Source organism: Petromyzon marinus (genome assembly GCF_048934315.1).
Source record: "Petromyzon marinus isolate PM22_M1 ecotype Great Lakes invasive population chromosome 85 unlocalized genomic scaffold, UKy_Petmar_22M1.pri1.0 chr85_unloc.4, whole genome shotgun sequence".
Taxonomy (NCBI): domain Eukaryota; kingdom Metazoa; phylum Chordata; class Hyperoartia; order Petromyzontiformes; family Petromyzontidae; genus Petromyzon; species Petromyzon marinus.
In genome coordinates, this window is record NW_027422649.1 from 294,136 (window position 1) to 319,135 (window position 25,000).

General features: G+C 48.8%; 1 protein-coding gene across 3 annotated transcripts in view; it reads right to left on the reverse strand.

The window, feature by feature from the left end:
• Positions 1-25,000, reverse strand: part of LOC116936945 (solute carrier family 35 member F6) — a 52,680-nt gene that overhangs the window by 12,378 nt on the left and 15,302 nt on the right. For 2 of the 3 annotated variants that reach the window (XM_076059304.1, XM_076059302.1), the window contains exons 3-5: positions 24,489-24,660; positions 14,004-14,255; positions 9,937-10,047 (exon numbers count right to left, since the gene is read on the reverse strand). In XM_076059304.1, coding sequence (XP_075915419.1) covers positions 9,937-10,047; positions 14,004-14,255; positions 24,489-24,660 — 535 coding nt within the window. Of the gene's footprint in view, positions 1-2,284; positions 2,864-9,936; positions 10,048-14,003; positions 14,256-24,488; positions 24,661-25,000 lie in introns of those variants that run through there. The other variant, XM_076059303.1, reaches the window with a different exon arrangement.

Below are 25,000 nucleotides of genomic sequence, written 5' to 3' on the forward strand. Positions count from 1 at the left end.
CAGGGAGAGGATGGTGAAGCCAAACAGGCCTGGGGTAGGGGTAGGGGAGAGACAGGGGGAGATAGACACGGTGAGAGAGACACAGAGAGACACAGTGAGACACAGAGAGACACAGAGAGACAGAGATGAAGTAGGCCGGGACCAGCAGCAGGGAGAGGATGGTGAAGCCAAACAGACCTGGTGTAGGGGAGAGATACAGAGAGACACTGAGAGACACAGGGAGACACAGGGAGACACAGAGAGACACAGAGAGAGAGAGACACAGAGACGAAGTAGGCCGGGATCAGCAGCAGGGAGAGGATGGTGAAGCCAAACAGGCCTGGGGTGGGGTAGGGGAGAGATACAGAGAGATATAGACAGACACGGTGAGAGAGAGACACAGAGAGACACAGTGAGAGAGAGACACAGAGATGAAGTAGGCCGGGACCAGCAGCAGGGAGAGGATGGTGAAGCCAAACAGGCCTGGGGTAGGGGAGAGACACAAGGGGAGAGAGACACAGAGAGATACAGAGAGACACAGAGAGACACAGAGAGACACAGGGAGATACAGGGAGACACAGAGAGAGAGAGACACAGAGAGACATGGTGAGACACAGAGAGACACAGAGAGACATGGGGAGACACAGAGAGACACAGAGAGACATGGGGAGACACGGTGATGAAGTAGGCCGGGACCAGCAGCAGGGAGAGGATGGTGAAGCCAAACAGGCCTGGGGTAGGGGAGAGACACAGGGAGACACTGAGAGACACAGAGAGACACAGAGAGACACAGGGAGACACTGAGAGACACAGAGAGACACAGAGAGACACAGAGAGACAGAGATGAAGTAGGCCGGGACCAGCAGCAGGGAGAGGATGGTGAAGCCAAACAGACCTGGGGTAGGGGAGACACAGGGGGAGAGAGACAGAGAGAGATACAGAGAGACACAGTGAGACACAGAGAGAGAGAGACACGTGGATGAAGTAGGCCGGGATCAGCAACAGGGAGAGGATGGTGAAGCCAAACAGGCCTGGTGGGGTAGGGGAGAGAGACACAGGGAGACACTGAGAGACACAGGGAGATACAGAGAGACACAGGGAGACACAGGGAGATACAGGGAGACACAGAGAGAGAGAGACACAGAGAGACATGGTGAGACACAGAGAGACACAGAGAGACATGGGGAGACACGGTGATGAAGTAGGCCGGGACCAGCAGCAGGGAGAGGATGGTGAAGCCAAACAGGCCTGGGGTAGGGGTAGGGGAGAGACACAGGGGGAGAGAGACACAGAGAGACACAGTGAGAGAGAGACACAGAGAGAGAGAGACACAGAGACGAAGTAGGCCGGGACCAGCAGCAGGGAGAGGATGGTGAAGCCAAACAGGCCTGGGGTAGGGGTAGGGGAGAGACAGGGGGAGATAGACACGGTGAGAGAGACACAGAGAGACACAGTGAGACACAGAGAGACACAGAGAGACAGAGATGAAGTAGGCCGGGACCAGCAGCAGGGAGAGGATGGTGAAGCCAAACAGACCTGGTGTAGGGGAGAGATACAGAGAGACACTGAGAGACACAGGGAGACACAGGGAGACACAGAGAGACACAGAGAGAGAGAGACACAGAGACGAAGTAGGCCGGGATCAGCAGCAGGGAGAGGATGGTGAAGCCAAACAGGCCTGGGGTGGGGTAGGGGAGAGATACAGAGAGATATAGACAGACACGGTGAGAGAGAGACACAGAGAGACACAGTGAGAGAGAGACACAGAGATGAAGTAGGCCGGGACCAGCAGCAGGGAGAGGATGGTGAAGCCAAACAGGCCTGGGGTAGGGGAGAGACACAAGGGGAGAGAGACACAGAGAGATACAGAGAGACACAGAGAGACACAGAGAGACACAGGGAGATACAGGGAGACACAGAGAGAGAGAGACACAGAGAGACATGGTGAGACACAGAGAGACACAGAGAGACATGGGGAGACACAGAGAGACACAGAGAGACATGGGGAGACACGGTGATGAAGTAGGCCGGGACCAGCAGCAGGGAGAGGATGGTGAAGCCAAACAGGCCTGGGGTAGGGGAGAGACACAGGGAGACACTGAGAGACACAGAGAGACACAGAGAGACACAGGGAGACACTGAGAGACACAGAGAGACACAGAGAGACACAGAGAGACAGAGATGAAGTAGGCCGGGACCAGCAGCAGGGAGAGGATGGTGAAGCCAAACAGACCTGGGGTAGGGGAGACACAGGGGGAGAGAGACAGAGAGAGATACAGAGAGACACAGTGAGACACAGAGAGAGAGAGACACGTGGATGAAGTAGGCCGGGATCAGCAACAGGGAGAGGATGGTGAAGCCAAACAGGCCTGGTGGGGTAGGGGAGAGAGACACAGGGAGACACTGAGAGACACAGGGAGATACAGAGAGACACAGGGAGACACAGGGAGATACAGGGAGACACAGAGAGAGAGAGACACAGAGAGACATGGTGAGACACAGAGAGACACAGAGAGACATGGGGAGACACGGTGATGAAGTAGGCCGGGACCAGCAGCAGGGAGAGGATGGTGAAGCCAAACAGACCTGGAGTGGGGTAGGGGAGAGACACAAGGGGAGAGAGACACAGGGAGATACAGGGAGAGAGAGACACGGTGAGACATGGGAGAGAGAGACACGTGGATGAAGTAGGCCGGGACCAGCAGCAGGGAGAGGATGGTGAAGCCAAACAGGCCTGGGGTAGGGGAGACACAGGGGGAGAGAGACACAGAGAGATACAGAGAGAGAGAGAGAGACACAGAGAGACACAGAGAGACACGGTGAGACACGTGGATGAAGTAGGCCGGGACCAGCAGCAGGGAGAGGATGGTGAAGCCAAACAGGCCTGGGGTAGGGGAGACACAGGGGGAGAGACAGAGACATAGGGAGATAGAGAGAGACACAGAGAGAGAGAGAGACACAGAGAGAGAGAGACACAGAGAGAGAGAGACACAGAGAGAGAGAGACACAGAGAGACACAGAGAGAGAGAGACACAGAGAGACACTGAGAGACACAGAGAGAGAGAGACACAGAGAGACACTGAGAGACACAGAGAGAGAGAGACACAGAGAGACACAGAGAGACACAGAGACACAGAGAGACACAGAGACACAGAGAGACACAGAGACACAGAGAGACACAGAGAGACACAGAGAGACACGGTGAGACACAGGGGGAGAGAGACACGGTGAGAGAGACACAGGGAGACACAGAGAGACACAGAGAGACACAGAGAGACACGGTGAGAGAGACACAGGGAGACACAGGGAGATACAGAGACACAGGGAGACACAGGGAGACACGGTGAGATACAGGGAGACACAGGGAGACACAGAGACACAGAGAGACACGGGGAGAGAGAGACACAGGGAGACACGGTGAGACATGGGAGAGAGAGACACGGTGAGACACAGAGAGACACGGTGAGACACAGAGAGACACAGAGACACACGGTGAGACACAGAGAGACACAGAGACACAGAAAGACACGGTGAGACACAGAGAGACACGGTGAGAGAGACACGGGGAGACACAGGGAGACACAGAGAGACACAGAGAGATACGGTGAGATACAGGGAGACACAGGGAGACACAGAGACACAGAGAGACACGGGGAGAGAGAGACACAGGGAGACACGGTGAGACATGGGAGAGAGAGACACGGTGAGACACAGAGAGACACGGTGAGACACAGAGAGACACAGAGACACACGGTGAGACACAGAGAGACACAGAGACACAGAAAGACACGGTGAGACACAGAGAGACACGGTGAGAGAGACACGGGGAGACACAGGGAGACACAGAGAGACACAGAGAGATACGGTGAGACACAGGGAGACACAGAGAGACACAGAGAGACACGGTGAGACACAGGGAGACACAGAGAGACACGGTGAGACACAGAGAGACACAGAGACACAGTGAGACACAGATTGACACAGAGAGACACGGTGAGACACAGAGAGACACGGTGAGACACAGAGAGACACAGAGACACAGAGAGACACAGAGAGACACGGTGAGACACAGAGAGACACAGAGAGACACGGTGAGACACAGAGAGACACAGAGAGATACAGAGAGACACGGTGAGACATGGGAGAGAGAGACACAGAGAGAGACACGGTGAGTGAGTGGGTGAGTGGGTGGGTGGGTGAGTGAGTGGGTGAGTGAGTGGGTGGGTGAGTGAGTGAGTGGGTGAGTGGGTGGGTGGGTGAGTGAGTGGGTGAGTGGGTGGGTGAGTGAGTGAGTGGGTGAGTGGGTGAGTGGATGAGTGAGTGAGTGGGTGAGTGAGTGAGTGGTGAGTGAGTGAGTGGTGAGTGAGTGAATGGGTGAGTGAGTGAGTGGGTGAGTGGGTGAGTGAGTGGTGAGTGAGTGGGTGGGTGAGTGAGTGGATGAGTGAGTGAGTGAGTGGGTGAGTGAGTGAGTGAGTGGTGAGTGAGTGAGTGGGTGAGTGAGTGGGTGAGTGAGTGGTTGAGTGAGTGAGTGGGTGGTGAGTGAGTGGGTGAGTGAGTGGGTGAGTGAGTGAGTGGTGAGTGAGTGAGTGAGTGGGTGAGTGGGTGGGTGAGTGAGTGAGTGGGTGAGTGAGTGGGTGAGTGGGTGAGTGGATGAGTGAGTGAGTGGGTGAGTGAGTGAGTGAGTGGTGAGTGAGTGAGTGAGTGGGTGAGTGAGTGAGTGGGTGGTGAGTGAGTGGGTGAGTGGGTGGGTGAGTGGGTGAGTGGATGAGTGAGTGAGTGGGTGAGTGAGTGAGTGGTGAGTGAGTGAGTGGGTGAGTGAGTGAGTGGGTGGTGAGTGAGTGGGTGAGTGACTGGGTGAGTGAGTGAGTGGGTGAGTGGGTGAGTGAGTGGTGAGTGAGTGGGTGGGTGAGTGAGTGGATGAGTGAGTGAGTGGGTGAGTGAGTGAGTGAGTGGTGAGTGAGTGAGTGAGTGGGTGAGTGAGTGGGTGAGTGAGTGAGTGGGTGGGTGAGTGAGTGGATGAGTGAGTGAGTGAATGGGTGAGTGGGTGAGTGAGTGGGTGAGTGAGTGGGTGAGTGAGTGAGTGGGTGGTGAGTGAGTGGGTGAGTGAGTGGGTGAGTGAGTGAGTGGTGAGTGAGTGAGTGGGTGAGTGGGTGGGTGAGTGAGTGAGTGGGTGAGTGAGTGGGTGAGTGGGTGAGTGGATGAGTGAGTGAGTGGGTGAGTGAGTGAGTGAGTGGTGAGTGAGTGAGTGGGTGAGTGAGTGAGTGGGTGGTGAGTGAGTGGGTGAGTGGGTGGGTGAGTGGGTGAGTGGATGAGTGAGTGAGTGGGTGAGTGAGTGAGTGAGTGGTGAGTGAGTGAGTGGGTGAGTGAGTGAGTGGGTGGTGAGTGAGTGGGTGAGTGACTGGGTGAGTGAGTGAGTGGGTGAGTGAGTGGTGAGTGAGTGGGTGGGTGGGTGAGTGAGTGGATGAGTGAGTGAGTGAGTGGGTGAGTGAGTGAGTGAGTGGTGAGTGAGTGAGTGGGTGAGTGAGTGGGTGAGTGAGTGGGTGAGTGAGTGAGTGAGTGGGTGGTGAGTGAGTGGGTGAGTGAGTGAGTGGGTGAGTGAGTGAGTGGTGAGTGAGTGACTGAGTGAGTGGGTGGTGAGTGAGTGAGTGAGTGGTGAGTGAGTGAGTGGGTGAGTGAGTGGGTGAGTGAGTGGGTGAGTGAGTGAGTGGGTGGTGAGTGAGTGGGTGAGTGAGTGAGTGGGTGAGTGAGTGAGTGGTGAGTGAGTGACTGAGTGAGTGGGTGGTGAGTGAGTGAGTGAGTGGTGAGTGAGTGGGTGAGTGAGTAAGTGAGTGGGTGAGTGAGTGGGTGAGTGAGTGGGTGAGTGAGTGAGTGGGTGGTGAGTGAGTGGGTGGTGAGTGAGTGAGTGGTGAGTGAGTGAGTGACTGAGTAAGTGAGTGAGTGAGTGGGTGAGTGAGTGGTGAGTGAGTGAGTGAGTGGTGAGTGAGTGAGTGGGTGAGTGAGTGGGTGAGTGAGTGAGTGGGTGAGTGAGTGAGTGAGTGGGTGAGTGAGTGAGTGGGTGAGTGAGTAAGTGAGTGGGTGAGTGAGTGGGTGAGTGAGTGACTGAGTAAGTGAGTGAGTGAGTGGGTGAGTGAGAAAGTGAGTGAGTGAGTGAGTGGTGAGTGAGTGAGTGAGAAAGTGAGTGAGTGAGTGAGTGAGAAAGTGAGTGAGTGGGTGAGTGAGTGAGTGGTGAGTGAGTGGGTGAGTGAGTGACTGAGTAAGTGAGTGAGTGGGTGAGTGAGAAAGTGAGTGAGTGAGTGGGTGGGTGAGTGAGTGACTGAGTAAGTGAGTGAGTGAGTGGTGAGTGAGTGAGTGGTGAGTGAGTGAGTGAGTGGTGAGTGAGTGAGTGGTGAGTGAGTGAGTGACTGAGTGAGTGAGTGGGTGGTGAGTGAGTAGGTGGTGAGTGAGTGGGTGGGTGGTGAGTGAGTGACTGAGTGAGTGAGTGAGTGGTGAGTGAGTGAGTGGGTGAGTGAGTGAGTGGTGAGTGAGTGACTGAGTGAGTGGGTGAGTGAGTGAGTGAGTGGGTGAGTGAGTGACTGAGTGAGTGAGTGGGTGAGTGAGTGGGTGAGTGAGTGGGTGAGTGAGTGACTGAGTGAGTGAGTGAGTGGGTGAGTGAGTGGGTGAGTGAGTGGGTGAGTGAGTGGGTGAGTGGGTGAGTGACTGAGTGACTGAGTGAGTGAGTGAGTGACTGAGTGAGTGAGTGAGTGACTGAGTAAGTGAGTGACAGAGTGAGTGACTGGGTGAGTGAGTGACTGAGTGAGTGAGTGAGTGGTGAGTGAGTGAGTGAGAGGTGAGTGAGTGAGTGGTGAGTGAGTGAGTGAGTGACTGAGTGAGTGAGTAAGTGAGTGAGTGAGTGGTGAGTGAGTGAGTGACTGAGTAAGTGAGTGAGTGACTGGGTGAGTAAGTGAGTGAGTGACTGGGTAAGTGAGTGGGTGAGTGAGTGAGTGAGTGGTGAGTGAGTGAGTGAGTGGTGAGTGAGTGACTGAGTGAGTGAGTAAGTGAGTGAGTGAGTGGTGAGTGAGTGAGTGGTGAGTGAGTGACTGAGTAAGTGAGTGAGTGACTGGGTGAGTGAGTGAGTGAGTGGGTGAGTGAGTGAGTGAGTGGGTGAGTGAGTGAGTGGGTGAGTGAGTGAGTGAGTGGGTGAGTGAGTGAGTGAGTGGGTGAGTGAGTGAGTGAGTGGGTGAGTGAGTGAGTGACTGAGTGACTGAGTGAGTGGTGAGTGAGTGAGTGGTGAGTGAGTGAGTGGTGAGTGAGTGAGTGAGTGGTGAGTGAGTGAGTGACTGAGTGAGTGAGTGAGTGGTGAGTGACTGAGTAAGTGAGTGAGTGAGTGACTGAGTGAGTGAGTGGTGAGTGAGTGGTGAGTGAGTGAGTGGTGAGTGACTGAGTGAGTGAGTGAGTGGTGAGTGAGTGAGTGACTGAGTGAGTGAGTGAGTGGTGAGTGAGTGGTGAGTGAGTGAGTGACTGAGTAAGTGAGTGAGTGAGTGACTGAGTGAGTGAGTGAGTGGTGAGTGAGTGGTGAGTGAGTGACTGAGTGAGTGAGTAAGTGAGTGAGTGAGTAAGTGAGTGAGTGGGTGGTGAGTGAGTGGGTGAGTGAGTGAGTGACTGAGTGAGTGAGTGAGTGGTGAGTGAGTGGGTGAGTGACTGAGTGAGTGAGTGAGTCAGTGAGTGAGTGAGTGGTGAGTGAGTGACTGAGTGAGTGAGTGGGTGAGTGAGTGAGTGGGTGAGTGACTGAGTGAGTAAGTGAGTGAGTGAGTGGTGAGTGACTGAGTGACTGAGTGACTGAGTAAGTGAGTGACTGAGTGACTGAGTGAGTGAGTGAGTGACTGAGTGAGTGAGTGGGTGAGTGAGTGAGTGGGTGAGTGAGTGGGTGAGTGAGTGAGTGAGTGGTGAGTGACTGAGTGAGTGAGTGGTGAGTGAGTGGGTGAGTGACTGAGTGAGTGAGTGAGTGGTGAGTGAGTGGTGAGTGAGTGGTGAGTGAGTGGTGAGTGAGTGACTGAGTGAGTGACTGAGTGAGTGAGTGGTGAGTGAGTGGTGAGTGAGTGACTGAGTGAGTGAGTAAGTGAGTGAGTGAGTAAGTGAGTGAGTGGGTGGTGAGTGAGTGGGTGAGTGAGTGAGTGGATGGTGAGTGAGTGAGTGAGTGACTGAGTGAGTGAGTGACTGAGTGAGTGGTGAGTGAGTGAGTGAGTGGTGAGTGGGTGAGTGAGTGGGTGAGTGGGTGGGTGAGTGAGTGAGTGGATGAGTGAGTGGATGAGTGAGTGAGTGAGTGGGTGAGTGAGTGGGTGAGTGAGTGAGTGGGTGAGTGAGTGGGTGGTGAGTGGGTGAGTGAGTGAGTGGGTGGGTGAGTGAGTGAGTGGGTGGATGAGTGAGTGGGTGGGTGAGTGAGTGGGTGAGTGGGTGGGTGAGTGAGTGGATGGGTGAGTGAGTGACTGAGTGAGTGAGTGGGTGACTGAGTGAGTGAGTGACTGAGTGAGTGACTGAGTGACTGAGTGAGTGAGTGGTGAGTGAGTGAGTGAGTGGTGAGTGAGTGGGTGAGTGAGTGGGTGAGTGAGTGAGTGGGTGAGTGAGTGGTGACTGAGTGAGTGAGTAAGTGACTGAGTGAGTGAGTGGGTGAGTGAGTGAGTGGTGAGTGAGTGAGTGGGTGAGTGAGTGAGTGGTGAGTGAGTGGGTGAGTGAGTGAGTGACTGAGTGAGTGAGTGGGTGGTGAGTGAGTAAGTGAGTGAGTGACTGAGTGGTGAGTGAGTGAGTGAGTGGTGAGTGAGTGAGTGAGTGGTGAGTGAGTGAGTGAGTCAGTGAGTGAGTGAGTGACTGAGTGAGTGAGTGAGTGGTGAGTGAGTGAGTGAGTGAGTGAGTGGTGAGTGAGTGAGTGAGTGGTGAGTGAGTGAGTGGTGAGTGGGTGAGTGAGTGGTGAGTGAGTGGTGAGTGAGTGACTGAGTGAGTGAGTGAGTGGTGAGTGAGTGAGTGAGTGGTGAGTGAGTGACTGAGTGAGTGACTGAGTGAGTGACTGAGTGACTGAGTGAGTGAGTGAGTGACTGAGTGAGTGAGTGGTGAGTGAGTGAGTGACTGAGTGAGTGACTGAGTGAGTGACTGAGTGACTGAGTGAGTGAGTGGTGAGTGAGTGAGTGACTGAGTGAGTAAGTGAGTGAGTGGTGAGTGAGTGAGTGAGTGGTGAGTGAGTGACTGAGTGAGTGAGTGAGTGACTGAGTGAGTGACTGAGTGAGTGACTGAGTGACTGAGTGAGTGACTGAGTGACTGAGTGAGTGAGTGACTGAGTGAGTGACTGAGTGACTGAGTGAGTGACTGAGTGACTGAGTGAGTGACTGAGTGAGTGACTGAGTGGTGAGTGAGTGAGTGACTGAGTGACTGAGTGAGTGAGTGGTGAGTAAGTGAGTGACTGAGTGAGTAAGTGAGTGAGTGGTGAGTGAGTGAGTGGTGACTGAGTGAGTGGTGACTGAGTGACTGAGTAAGTGAGTGAGTGACTGAGTGAGTGAGTGGTGAGTGAGTGACTGAGTGGTGAGTGAGTGAGTGACTGAGTAAGTGAGTGAGTGAGTGGTGAGTGAGTGAGTGAGTGGTGAGTGAGTGAGTGAGTGGTGAGTGAGTGACTGAGTGAGTGAGTGAGTGACTGAGTGAGTGACTGAGTGACTGAGTGAGTGACTGAGTGAGTGACTGAGTGGTGAGTGAGTGAGTGGTGAGTGAGTGACTGAGTGAGTGACTGAGTGAGTGAGTGAGTGACTGAGTGAGTGAGTGAGTGGTGAGTGAGTGACTGAGTGAGTGAGTGAGTGGTGAGTGAGTGACTGAGTGAGTGAGTGAGTGACTGAGTGAGTGAGTGACTGAGTGAGTGACTGAGTGAGTGACTGAGTGAGTGACTGAGTGGTGAGTGAGTGAGTGACTGAGTGAGTGACTGAGTGAGTGGTGAGTGAGGACCTTCATTTCCCACAGCTTGTAGAGGGTGAATGTCGTCTTTGTGAATTAATTTCTCCTCCACCACCATCTGCACGGCAGCCACAATCTGAGCCAAGACGATCAGCAAGTCCCCTGGGAAACCACAACAACGACACCCACGCAGTGTGTAGTGTATAGTGTAGTGTAGTGTGTAGTGTATAGTGTAGTGTATAGTGTAGTGTGTAGTGTATAGTGTAGTGTAGTGTGTAGTGTAGTGTATAGTGTAGTGTATAGTGTAGTGTGTAGTGTAGTGTAGTGTATAGTGTAGTGTGTAGTGTATAGTGTAGTGTACAGTGTAGTGTAGTGTATAGTGTATAGTAGTGTAGTGTGTAGTGTAGTGTATAGTAGTGTAGTGTATAGTGTAGTGTAGTGTGTAGTGTATAGTGTATAGTAGTGTAGTGTATAGTGTAGTGTATAGTAGTGTAGTGTATAGTAGTGTAGTGTATAGTGTAGTGTATAGTGTTGTGTATAGTAGTGTAGTGTATAGTAGTGTAGTGTATAGTGTAGTGTATAGTGTAGTGTATAGTGTAGTGTATAGTGTAGTGTATAGTGTAGTGTATAGTGTAGTGTAGTGTGTAGTGTATAGTGTAGTGTATAGTAGTGTAGTGTATAGTAGTGTAGTGTATAGTGTACAGTGTATAGTGTAGTGTATAGTAGTGTAGTGTATAGTGTAGTGTAGTGTGTAGTGTATAGTGTATAGTAGTGTAGTGTATAGTAGTGTAGTGTATAGTAGTGTAGTGTATAGTGTAGTGTATAGTGTAGTGTATAGTGTTGTGTATAGTAGTGTAGTGTATAGTAGTGTAGTGTATAGTGTAGTGTATAGTGTAGTGTAGTGTATAGTGTAGTGTATAGTGTAGTGTATAGTAGTATAGTGTAGTGTATAGTGTAGTGTATAGTGTAGTGTATAGTGTAGTGTATAGTAGTGTAGTGTATAGTGTAGTGTATAGTGTAGTGTATAGTGTAGTGTATAGTAGTGTATAGTAGTGTATAGTGTAGTGTATAGTGTAGTGTATAGTGTAGTGTATAGTAGTGTATAGTAGTGTATAGTAGTGTATAGTGTAGTGTAGTGTGTAGTGTAGTGTGTAGTAGTGTAGTGTATAGTAGTGTAGTGTATAGTGTAGTGTATAGTGTAGTGTATAGTGTAGTGTATAGTAGTGTATAGTGTAGTGTAGTGTGTAGTGTAGTGTGTGGTAGTGTAGTGTATAGTGTTGTGTATAGTAGTGTAGTGTATAGTAGTGTAGTGTGTAGTGTAGTGTATAGTATAGTGTAGTGTATAGTGTAGTGTATACTGTAGTGTATAGTGTAGTGTATAGTGTGTAGTGTAGTGTATAGTGTAGTAGTGTATAGTGTAGTGTATAGTGTAGTGCAGTGTGTAGTGTATAGTGTAGTGTATAGTGTAGTGTAGTGTATAGTGTAGTGTATAGTGTAGTGTACAGTGTAGTGTAAAGTAGTGTAGTGTATAGTGTAGTGTATAGTAGTGTAGTGTATAGTGTAGTGTATAGTAGTGTAGTGTATAGTGTAATGTATAGTGTAGTGTACAGTGTAGTGTATAGTGTAGTGTATAGCAGTGTAGTGTATAGTAGTGTAGTGTATAGTAGTGTAGTGTATAGTGTAGTGTATAGTAGTGTATAGTGTAGTGTATAGTGTAGTGTATAGTAGTGTAGTGTATTGTGTAGTGGATAGTAGTGTAGTGTATAGTGTAGTGTATAGTAGTACAGTGTATAGTAGTGTATAGTGTAGTGTATAGTGTAGTGTATAGTAGTGTAGTGTATAGTAGTGTATAGTGTAGTGTATATTGTAGTGTATAGTAATGTAGTGTATAGTGTAGTGTATAGTGTAGTGTATAGTGTGTAGCGTAGTGTATAGTGTAGTGTATAGTGTAGTGTATAGTGTAGTGTAGTGTATAGTAGTGTAGTGTATAGTGTAGTGTATAGTAGTGTATAGTGTAGTGTATAGTGTAGTGTATAGTAGTGTAGTGTATTGTGTAGAGTATAGTAGCGTATAGTGTAGTGTATAGTAGTATAGTGTATAGTAGTGTAGTGTATAGTGTAGTGTATAGTGTAGTGTATAGTAGTGTAGTGTATAGTGTAGTGTATAGTGTAGTGTATAGTGTAGTGTATAGTGTAGTGTATAGTGTAGTGTATAGTAATGTAGTGTATAGTGTAGTGTATAGTAGTATAGTGTAGTGTATAGTGTAGTGTATAGTAGTGTAGTATATAGTGTATAGTGTAGTGTATAGTAGTGTAGTGTATAGTAGTGTAGTGTATAGTAGTGTAGTGTATAGTAGTGTAGTGTATAGTAGTGTATAGTGTAGTGTATAGCAGTGTAGTGTATAGTGTAGTGTATAGTAGTGTAGTGTATAGTAGTGTAGTGTATAGTAGTGTAGTGTATAGTGTAGTGTATAGTAGTGTATAGTGTAGTGTATAGTAGTGTAGTGTATTGTGTAGTGTATAGTAGTGTAGTGTATAGTGTAGTGTATAGTAGTATAGTGTATAGTAGTGTAGTGTATAGTGTAGTGTATAGTGTAGTGTATAGTAGTGTAGTGTATAGTAGTGTAGTGTGTAGTAGTGTAGTGTATAGTGTAGTGTATAGTAGTGTAGTGTATAGTAGTGTATAGTGTAGTGTATAGTGTAATGTATAGTGTAGTGTATAGTAATGTAGTGTATAGTGTAGTGTATAGTAGTATAGTGTATAGTGTAGTGTATAGTGTAGTGTGTAGTAGTATAGTAGTGTAGTGTATAGTAGTGTATAGTGTAGTAGTGTAGTGTATAGTGTAGTGTATAGTGTAGTTCATAGTGTAGTGTATAGTAGTATAGTGTATAGTGTAGTGTATAGTAGTATAGTAGTGTAGTGTATAGTAGTGTAGTGTATAGTAGTGTGGTGTATAGTGTATAGTAGTGTAGTGTATAGTGTAGTGTATAGTGTAGTGTATAGTAGTATAGTGTATAGTGCAGTGTATAGTGTAGTGTATAGTGTAGTGTAGTAGTGTAGTGTATGGTAGTGTAGTGTATAGTGTAGTGTATAGTGTAGTGTGTAGTGTAGTGTAGTAGTCTAGTTTATAGTGTATAGTGAGTATAGTAGTGTAGTGTATAGTGTAGTGTATAGCAGTGTAGTGTATAGTGTATAGTAGTGTAGTTTATAGTGTATGGTAGTGTATTGTATAGTGTAGTGTATAGTGTAGTGTATAGTGTAGTATATAGTGTAGTGTATAGTGTAGTATATAGTGTAGTGTATAGTGTAGTGTATAGTGTATAGTGTAGTGTATAGTAGTGTAGTGTATAGTGTAGTGTATAGTGTAGTGAATAGTAGTGTAGTGTATAGTAGTGTATAGTGTAGTGTATAGTGTAGTGTATAGTAGTGTATAGTGTAGTATACTAGTGTAGCATACAGTATAGTGTAACTACCACCACCACAACACCACCACCACCACTACCACAACACCACCACCACCACAACACCACCACCACCACAACACCACCACAACACTACCACTACCACCACTACAACACCACCACTACCACCACAACAAAACCACCACCACCACACCAACACCACCACCACCACCACAACACCACCACCACCACCACTACTACCACAACACCACAACCACCACCACCACCACCACAACACCACCACCACCACTACCACAACACCACCACCACCACCACCACAACACCAACACCACAACACCACCACTACCACCACCACCACAACACCACCACCACTACCACCACAACACCACCACCACCACAACACCACCACCACCACACCACCACCACTACCACTACCACCACAACACCACCACCACCACAACACCACCACCACCACAACAACACCACCACCACCACTACCACAACACCACCACAACACCACCACCACTACCACCACTACCACCACAACACCACCACCATCACCACCACCACTACCACCACCACCATCACCACCATCACCACCACCACCACTAACACCACAACACCACAACATCACCACCACCACCAACCTCTCCCCGCTACCAGCGTACGTAGCCGCCGGCCGGCAGGGCATCTCACCGGTGATGATCTCGCTGAGGCGGTGCGGGGCCGAACCTCCTCCGGCACCTCCGGCACCTCCGGCACCTCCGGCACCTCCGCCGAGGAAGTCGGCCAGGCCCACAATGATGAGGCCCGCGATCGTGAGGCCAATGCCGGACCAGTGGGAGGCGGTGAGCCGGCGGCCCAGGAAGCCCACCGAGAGCAGGCCGGTAAACACCACCACGGCACCTCGCAGCATCTGGAAGCTGGAGGCACTCGTGAGGTTCAGGGCTGGGTAGGGGGAGAGAGATGTGGGAGTTATACTACACTATACACTACTACACTATACACTACTACACTACTCTACAGGGTAAACACCACCACGGCACCTCGCAGCATCTGGAAGCTGGAGGCACTCGTGAGGTTCAGGGCTGGGTAGGGGAGAGAGATGTGGGAGTTATACTACACTATACACTACACTATACACTACTACACTATACACTACTACACTACACTATACACTACTACACTACTCTACAGGGTAAACACCACCACGGCACCTCGCAGCATCTGGAAGCTGGAGGCACTCGTGAGGTTCAGGGCTGGGTAGGGGGAGAGAGATGTGGGAGTTACACTACACTATACACTACTACACTATACACTACTACACTACACTATACACTACTACACTACTCTACAGGGTAAACACCACCACGGCACCTCGCAGCATCTGGAAGCTGGAGGCACTCGTGAGGTTCAGGGCTGGGTAGGGGAGAGAGATGTGGGAGTTACACTACACTATACACTACACTATACACTACACTATACACTACTACACTACTCTACAGGGTAAACACCACCACGGCACCTCGCAGCATCTGGAAGCTGGAGGCACTCGTGAGGTTCAGGGCTGGGTAGGGGAGAGAGATGTGGGAGTTACACTACACTATACACTACACTATACACTACTACACTACACTATACACTACTACACTACTCTACAGGGTAAACACCACCACGGCACCTCGCAGCATCTGGAAGCTGGAGGCACTCGTGAGGTTCAGGGCTGGGTAGGGGAGAGAGATGTGGGAGTTACACTACACTATACACTACTACACTATACACTACTACACTACTACACTATACACTACTACACTACACTATACACTACACTATACACTACTACACTACACTATACACTACTACACTACTCTACAGGGTAAACACCACCACGGCACCTCGCAGCATCTGGAAGCTCGAGGCACTCGTGAGGTTCAGGGCTGGGTAGGGGAGAGAGATGTGGGAGTTACACTACACTATACACTACTACACTATACACTACTACACTACTCTACAGGGTAAACACCACCACGGCACCTCGCAGCATCTGGAAGCTGGAGGCACTCGTGAGGTTCAGGGCTGGGTAGGGGAGAGAGATGTGGGAGTTACACTACACTATACACTACTACACTATACACTACTACACTACTCTACAGGGTAAACACCACCACGGCACCTCGCAGCATCTGAAAGCTCGAGGCACTCGTGAGGTTCAGGGCTGGGTAGGGGGAGAGAGATGTGGGAGTTATACTACACTATACACTACACTATACACTACTACACTACTACACTATACACTACTACACTACACTATACACTACTACACTACTCTACAGGGTAAACACCACCACGGCACCTCGCAGCATCTGGAAGCTCGAGGCACTCGTGAGGTTCAGGGCTGGGTAGGGGGAGAGAGATGTGGGAGTTATACTACACTATACACTACACTATACACTACTACACTATACACTACTACACTACACTATACACTACTACACTACTCTACAGGGTAAACACCACCACGGCACCTCGCAGCATCTGGAAGCTCGAGGCACTCGTGAGGTTCAGGGCTGGGTAGGGGGAGAGAGATGTGGGAGTTATACTACACTATACACTACACTATACACTACTACACTATACACTACTACACTACACTATACACTACTACACTACTCTACAGGGTAAACACCACCACGGCACCTCGCAGCATCTGGAAGCTGGAGGCACTCGTGAGGTTCAGGGCTGGGTAGGGGGAGAGAGATGTGGGAGTTACACTACACTATACACTACTACACTATACACTACTACACTACTCTACAGGGTAAACACCACCACGGCACCTCGCAGCATCTGGAAGCTCGAGGCACTCGTGAGGTTCAGGGCTGGGTAGGGGAGAGAGATGTGGGAGTTACACTACACTATACACTACTACACTATACACTACTACACTATACACTACTACACTACACTATACACTACACTATACACTACTCTACAGGGTAAACACCACCACGGCACCTCGCAGCATCTGGAAGCTCGAGGCACTCGTGAGGTTCAGGGCTGGGTAGGGGGAGAGAGATGTGGGAGTTATACTACACTATACACTACTACACTACACTATACACTACTACACTACTCTACAGGGTAAACACCACCACGGCACCTCGCAGCATCTGGAAGCTGGAGGCACTCGTGAGGTTCAGGGCTGGGTAGGGGGAGAGAGATGTGGGAGTTACACTACACTATACACTACTACACTATACACTACTACACTACACTATACACTATACACTACTCTACAGGGTAAACACCACCACGGCACCTCGCAGCATCTGAAAGCTGGAGGCACTCGTGAGGTTCAGGGCTGGGTAGGGGGAGAGAGATGTGGGAGTTATACTACACTATACACTACTACACTATACACTACTACACTACACTATACACTACTACACTACTCTACAGGGTAAACACCACCACGGCACCTCGCAGCATCTGGAAGCTCGAGGCACTCGTGAGGTTCAGGGCTGGGTAAGGGAGAGAGATGTGGGAGTTATACTACACTATACACTACTACACTATACACTATACACTACACTATACACTACTACACTACTCTACAGGGTAAACACCACCACGGCACCTCGCAGCATCTGGAAGCTGGAGGCACTCGTGAGGTTCAGGGCTGGGTAAGGGAGAGAGATGTGGGAGTTATACTACACTATACACTACTACACTACACTATACACTACACTATACACTACTCTACAGGGTAAACACCACCACGGCACCTCGCAGCATCTGGAAGCTGGAGGCACTCGTGAGGTTCAGGGCTGGGTAGGGGGAGAGAGATGTGGGAGTTACACTACACTATACACTACTACACTATACACTACTACACTACTCTACAGGGTAAACACCACCACGGCACCTCGCAGCATCTGGAAGCTGGAGGCACTCGTGAGGTTCAGGGCTGGGTAGGGGGAGAGAGATGTGGGAGTTATACTACACTATACACTACACTATACACTACTACACTATACACTACTACACTACACTATACACTACTACACTACTCTACAGGGTAAACACCACCACGGCACCTCGCAGCATCTGGAAGCTGGAGGAACTCGTGAGGTTCAGGGCTGGATAGGGGGAGAGAGATGTGGGAGTTATACTACACTATACACTACTACACTATACACTACACTATACACTATACACTACTACACTACTACACTACACTATACACTACTACACTACTCTACAGGGTAAACACCACCACGGCACCTCGCAGCATCTGGAAGCTCGAGGCACTCGTGAGGTTCAGGGCTGGGTAGGGGGAGAGAGATGTGGGAGTTACACTACACTATACACTACTACACTATACACTACTACACTACACTATACACTACTACACTACTCTACAGGGTAAACACCACCACGGCACCTCGCAGCATCTGAAAGCTGGAGGCACTCGTGAGGTTCAGGGCTGGGTAGGGGGAGAGAGATGTGGGAGTTATACTACACTATACACTACACTATACACTATACACTACTACACTACACTATACACTATATACTACACTATACACTACTACACTATACACTACTACACTATACACTACACTATACACTACACTATACACTACTACACTATACACTACTACACTATACACTACTACACTACACTATACACTACTACACTATACACTACTACACTATACACTACTACACTATACACTACTACACTATACACTATACACTACACTATACACTACTACACTACACTATACACTACTACACTACACTATACACTACTACACTACACTATACACTACTACACTATACACTACTACACTATACACTATATACTACTACACTACTACACTATACACTACACACTACACTACTACACTATACACTACTACACTAGACACTACTACACTATACACTACTACACTACACTATACACTACTACACTATACACTACTACACTACACTATACACTACTACACTACTCTACAGGGTAAACACCACCACGGCACCTCGCAGCATCTGGAAGCTCGAGGCACTCGTGAGGTTCAGGGCTGGGTAGGGGGAGAGAGATGTGGGAGTTACACTACACTATACACTACTACACTATACACTACTACACTACACTATACACTACTCAACAGGGTAAACACCACCACGGCACCTCGCAGCATCTGAAAGCTGGAGGCACTCGTGAGGTTCAGGGCTGGGTAGGGGAGAGAGATGTGGGAGTTACACTACACTATACACTACTACACTATACACTACTACACTACACTATACACTACTACACTACTCTACAGGGTAAACACCACCACGGCACCTCGCAGCATCTGAAAGCTGGAGGCACTCGTGAGGTTCAGGGCTGGGTGGGGGAGAGAGATGTGGGAGTTATACTACACTATACACTACACTATACACTACTACACTACACTATACACTACTACACTACACTATACACTACTACACTATACACTATACACTACACTATACACTACTACACTACTACACTATACACTACTACACTATACACTACACTATACACTACACTATACACTACTACACTACACTATACACTACACTATACACTACACTATACACTACACTATACACTACTACACTACACTATACACTACTACACTATACACTACTACACTATACACTACTACACTATACACTACTACACTATACACTACTACACTACACTATACACTACTACACTACACTATACACTACTACACTACACTATACATTACTACACTACACTATACACTACTACACTACACTATACACTACTACACTACACTATACACTACTACACTACTACACTATACACTACTACACTACACTATACACTACTACACTACTACACTATACACTACTACACTATACACTACTACACTATACACTACTACACTATACACTACTACACTATACACTACACTATACACTACTACACTACACTATACACTACTATACTACTCTACAGGGTAAACACCACCACGGCACCTCGCAGCATCTGAAAGCTGGAGGCACTCGTGAGGTTCAGGGCTGGGTAGGGGGAGAGAGATGTGGGAGTTACACTACACTATACACTACTACACTATACACTACTACACTACACTATACACTACTACACTACTCTACAGGGTAAACACCACCACGGCACCTCGCAGCATCTGAAAGCTGGAGGCACTCGTGAGGTTCAGGGCTGGGTAGGGGGAGAGAGATGTGGGAGTTACACTACACTATACACTACTACACTATACACTACTACACTACACTATACACTACTACACTACTCTACAGGGTAAACACCACCACGGCACCTCGCAGCATCTGGAAGCTGGAGGCACTCGTGAGGTTCAGGGCTGGGTAGGGGGAGAGAGATGTGGGAGTTATACTACACTATACACTACTACACTATACACTACTACACTATACACTACTACACTATACACTACTACACTACACTATACACTACTACACTATACACTACACTATACACTACACTATACACTACACACTACACTATACACTACTACACTATACACTACTACACTATACACTACTACACTATACTATACACTACTACACTATACACTACTACACTATACACTACTACACTATACACTACTACACTATACACTACTACACTATACACTACACTATACACTACTACACTACACTATACACTACTACACTATACACTACTACACTACACTATACACTACTACACTATACACTACTACACTATACACTACTACACTACACTATACACTACTACACTACACTATACACTACACTATACACTACTACACTACACTATACACTACTACACTACACTATACACTACTACACTATACACTACTACACTATACACTACTACACTACACACTACACTACTACACTATACACTACTACACTATACACTACTACACTACACTATACACTACACTATACACCACTACACTATACACTACTACACTACTCTACAGGGTAAACACCACCACGGCACCTCGCAGCATCTGAAAGCTGGAGGCACTCGTGAGGTTCAGGGCTGGGTAGGGGGAGAGAGATGTGGGAGTTACACTACACTATACACTACTACACTATACACTACTACACTACACTATACACTACTACACTACACTATACACTACTACACTACTCTACAGGGTAAACACCACCACGGCACCTCGCAGCATCTGAAAGCTGGAGGCACTCGTGAGGTTCAGGGCTGGGTAGGGGGAGAGAGATGTGGGAGTTACACTACACTATACACTACTACACTACACTATACACTACACTATACACTACTACACTACACTATACACTACTACACTATACACTACACTATACACTACTACACTACACTATACACTACTACACTACACTATACACTATACACTACTACACTATACACTACTACACTATACACTACTACACTATACACTACACACTACACTATACACTACACTATACTATACACTATACACTACTACACTATACACTACACTATACACTACTACACTATACACTACTACACTATACACTACTACACTATACACTACTACACTATACACTACTACACTACACTATACACTACTACACTACACTATACACTACTACACTACACTACTACACTACACTATACACTACTACACTACTATACACTACTACACTATACACTACTACACTACACTATACACTACACTATACACTACACTATACACTACTACACTACACTATACACTACTACACTATACACTACTACACTACACTACACACTACACTATACACTACTACACTATACACTACTACACTATACACTACACTATACACTACTACACTACACTATACACTACTACACTATACACTATACACTACACTATACACTACTACACTACACTATACACTACTACACTATACACTACACTATACACTACTACACTACACTATACACTACTACACTATACACTACACTATACACTACTACACTACACTATACACTACTACACTACACTATACACTACTACACTATACACTACTACACTACACTATACACTACTACACTACACTATACACTACTACACTACACTATACACAACTACACTACACTATACACTACTACACTACACTATACACTACTACACTACACTATACACTACTACACTATACACTACACTATACACTATATACTACACTATACACTACACTATACACTACTACACTACACACCACACTATACACTACACTATACACTACTACACTACACACCACACTATACACTACACTATACACTACACTACACCACACTACTACCCCACTACCCCACCACACCACCACCCCACTACACTACCCGCTACACCACACTACCCGCTACACTACCCACTACACTACTACCCCACTACACTACCCACTACACTACACTACTACACTAAACTACACTACACCACACTACCCACCACACTACCACCCCACTACACTACCCACCACACTACCCACTACACTACCCACTACCCCACTACACCACACTACAACCCCACTACACTACCCACTACACTACCCACTACACTACCCCACTACACCACACTACAACCCCACTACACTACCCACTACACTACCCCACTACACCACACTACAACCCCACTACACTACCCACTACACTACCCACTACACTACCCCACTACACCACACTACAACCCCACTACCCACTACACTACCCACTACACTACACCACTACCCCACTACACCACACTACCCTCTACCCCACTACACTACCCACTACACTACACCACACCACTACCCCACTACACTACCCCACTACACTACCCACTACCCCACTACACCACACCACTACCCCACTACACTACCCACTACACTACCCACTACACTACCCACTACACTACCCCACTACACCACACTACAACCCCACTACACTACCCACTACCCCACTACACTACACTATCACCCCACTACACCACACCACTACACTACTACCCCACTACACTACCCACCACACTACCCACTACACCACACCACTACACCACTACCCCACTACACTACCCACTACCCCACTACACTACCCACTACACTACCCCACTACACTACCCCACTACACTACCCCACTACACTACCCCACTACACCACACCACTACCCCACTACACTACCCACTACACTACCCCACTACACCACACTACAACCCCACTACACTACCCACTACACTACCCCACTACACCACACTACCCTCTACCCCACTACACTACCCACTACACTACCCCACTACACTACCCCACTACACTACCCACTACACTACCCCACTACACCACACCACTACCCCACTACACTACCCACTACACTACCCCACTACACCACACTACAACCCCACTACACTACCCCACTACACTACCCACTACAACCCCACTACACTACCCCACTACACTACCCACTACAACCCCACTACACTACTACCCCACTACACTACCCACTACACTACTACCCCACTACACTACCCACTACACTACACCACACTACCACCCCACTACACTACCCACTACACTACACCACACTACCACCCCACTACACTACCCACCACACTACCCACTACACTACCCACTACCCCACTACACCACACTACAACCCCACTACCCACTACACTACCCACTACACTACCCCACTACACTACCCACTACACTACCCACTACACTACCCACTACACTACCCACTACACTACCCACTACACTACACCACTACCCCACTACACCACACTACCCTCTACCCCACTACACTACCCACTACACTACACCACACTACTACCCCACTACACTACCCCACTACACCACACCACTACCCCACTACACTACCCACTACACTACCCCACTACACTACCCACTACACTACCCACTAACCCACTACACTACCCACTACCCCACTACACTACCCACTACACTACCCACTACCCCACTACACTACCCACTACACTACACTACTACACTAAACTACACTACCCACTACACTACCCACCACACTACCCCACTACACCACACCCTCTACCCCACTACACTACCCACTACCCACTACACTACTACCCCACTACACTACCCACTACACTACTACCCCACTACACTACCCACTACACTACTACCCCACTACACTACCCACTACACTACACCACACTACCACCCCACTACACTACACCACACTACCACCCCACTACACTACCCACCACACTACCCACTACACTACCCACTACCCCACTACACTACCCACTACCCCACTACACCACACTACAACCCCACTACCCACTACACTACACCACTACCCCACTACACCACACTACCACCCCACTACACTACACCACACTACCACCCCACTACACTACCCACTACACTACCCCACTACACCACACTACAACCCCACTACACTACCCACTACACTACCCACTACACTACCCTCTACCCCACTACACTACCCACTACACTACCCACTACACTACACCACTACCCCACTACACTACCCACTACACTACACCACACCACTACCCCACTACACTACCCACTACCCCACTACACCACACCACTACCCCACTACACTACCCACTACACTACCCACTACACTACCCACTACACTACCCCACTACACCACACTACAACCCCACTACACTACCCCACTACCACCCCACTACACTACCCCACTACACTACCCCACTACACCACCACCACCCCGACTACACTACCCGCTACACCACACTGCCCACTACCCGACTACACTACCCGCTACACCACACTACCCACTAACCCACTACACTACCCACTACCCCACTACCACCCCACTACACTACCCACTACCCCACTACACTACCCCACTACACTACCCACTACCCCACTACCCCACTACACTACCCACTACACTACCCACCACACCACCACCACCCCCACTACACTACCCGCTACACCACACTGCCCACTACCCGACTACGCTACCCGCTACACCACACTACCCACTAACCCACTACACCACCCCACTACACTACCCCACTACCACCCCACTACACTACCCACCACACCACCACCACCCCACTACACTACCCACCACACCACCACCACCCCACTACACTACCCGCTACACCACACTGCCCTGCGACTCACCGATGTACATGAGTGATGTGGCAGCCATGTCGCAGACAGCCGGCACCAGGAAGAGCGGCCGCACGGAGCGCCTCAGCGAGGCGGAGCCACGGGCCTCCAGGCGGCGCTCACGGACCACGTGGAGGAGGTAGGCCACGAGGCACGACAGCTCGCCCAGAAACATTCCACTTGCCTAGTCAGAGGGAGAGGGAGATAGACACAGAGAGACAGAGACACAGAGACAGAGAGAGAGACACAGAGAGAGACACAGAGGTAGGCCACGAGGCACGACAGCTCGCCCAGAAACATTCCACTGGCCTAGTCAGAGGGAGAGAGAGACAGGGAGACAGGGAGAGAGACACAGAGAGAGACACAGAGAGAGAGACAGATAGAGAGAGAGACAGACAGAGAGAGAGAGTGAGAGAGACACAGAGACACAGAGAGAGAGACAGACAGAGGTAGACCACGAGGCACGACAGCTCGCCCAGAAACATTCCACTTGCCTAGTCAGAGGGACAGGGAGATAGACACAG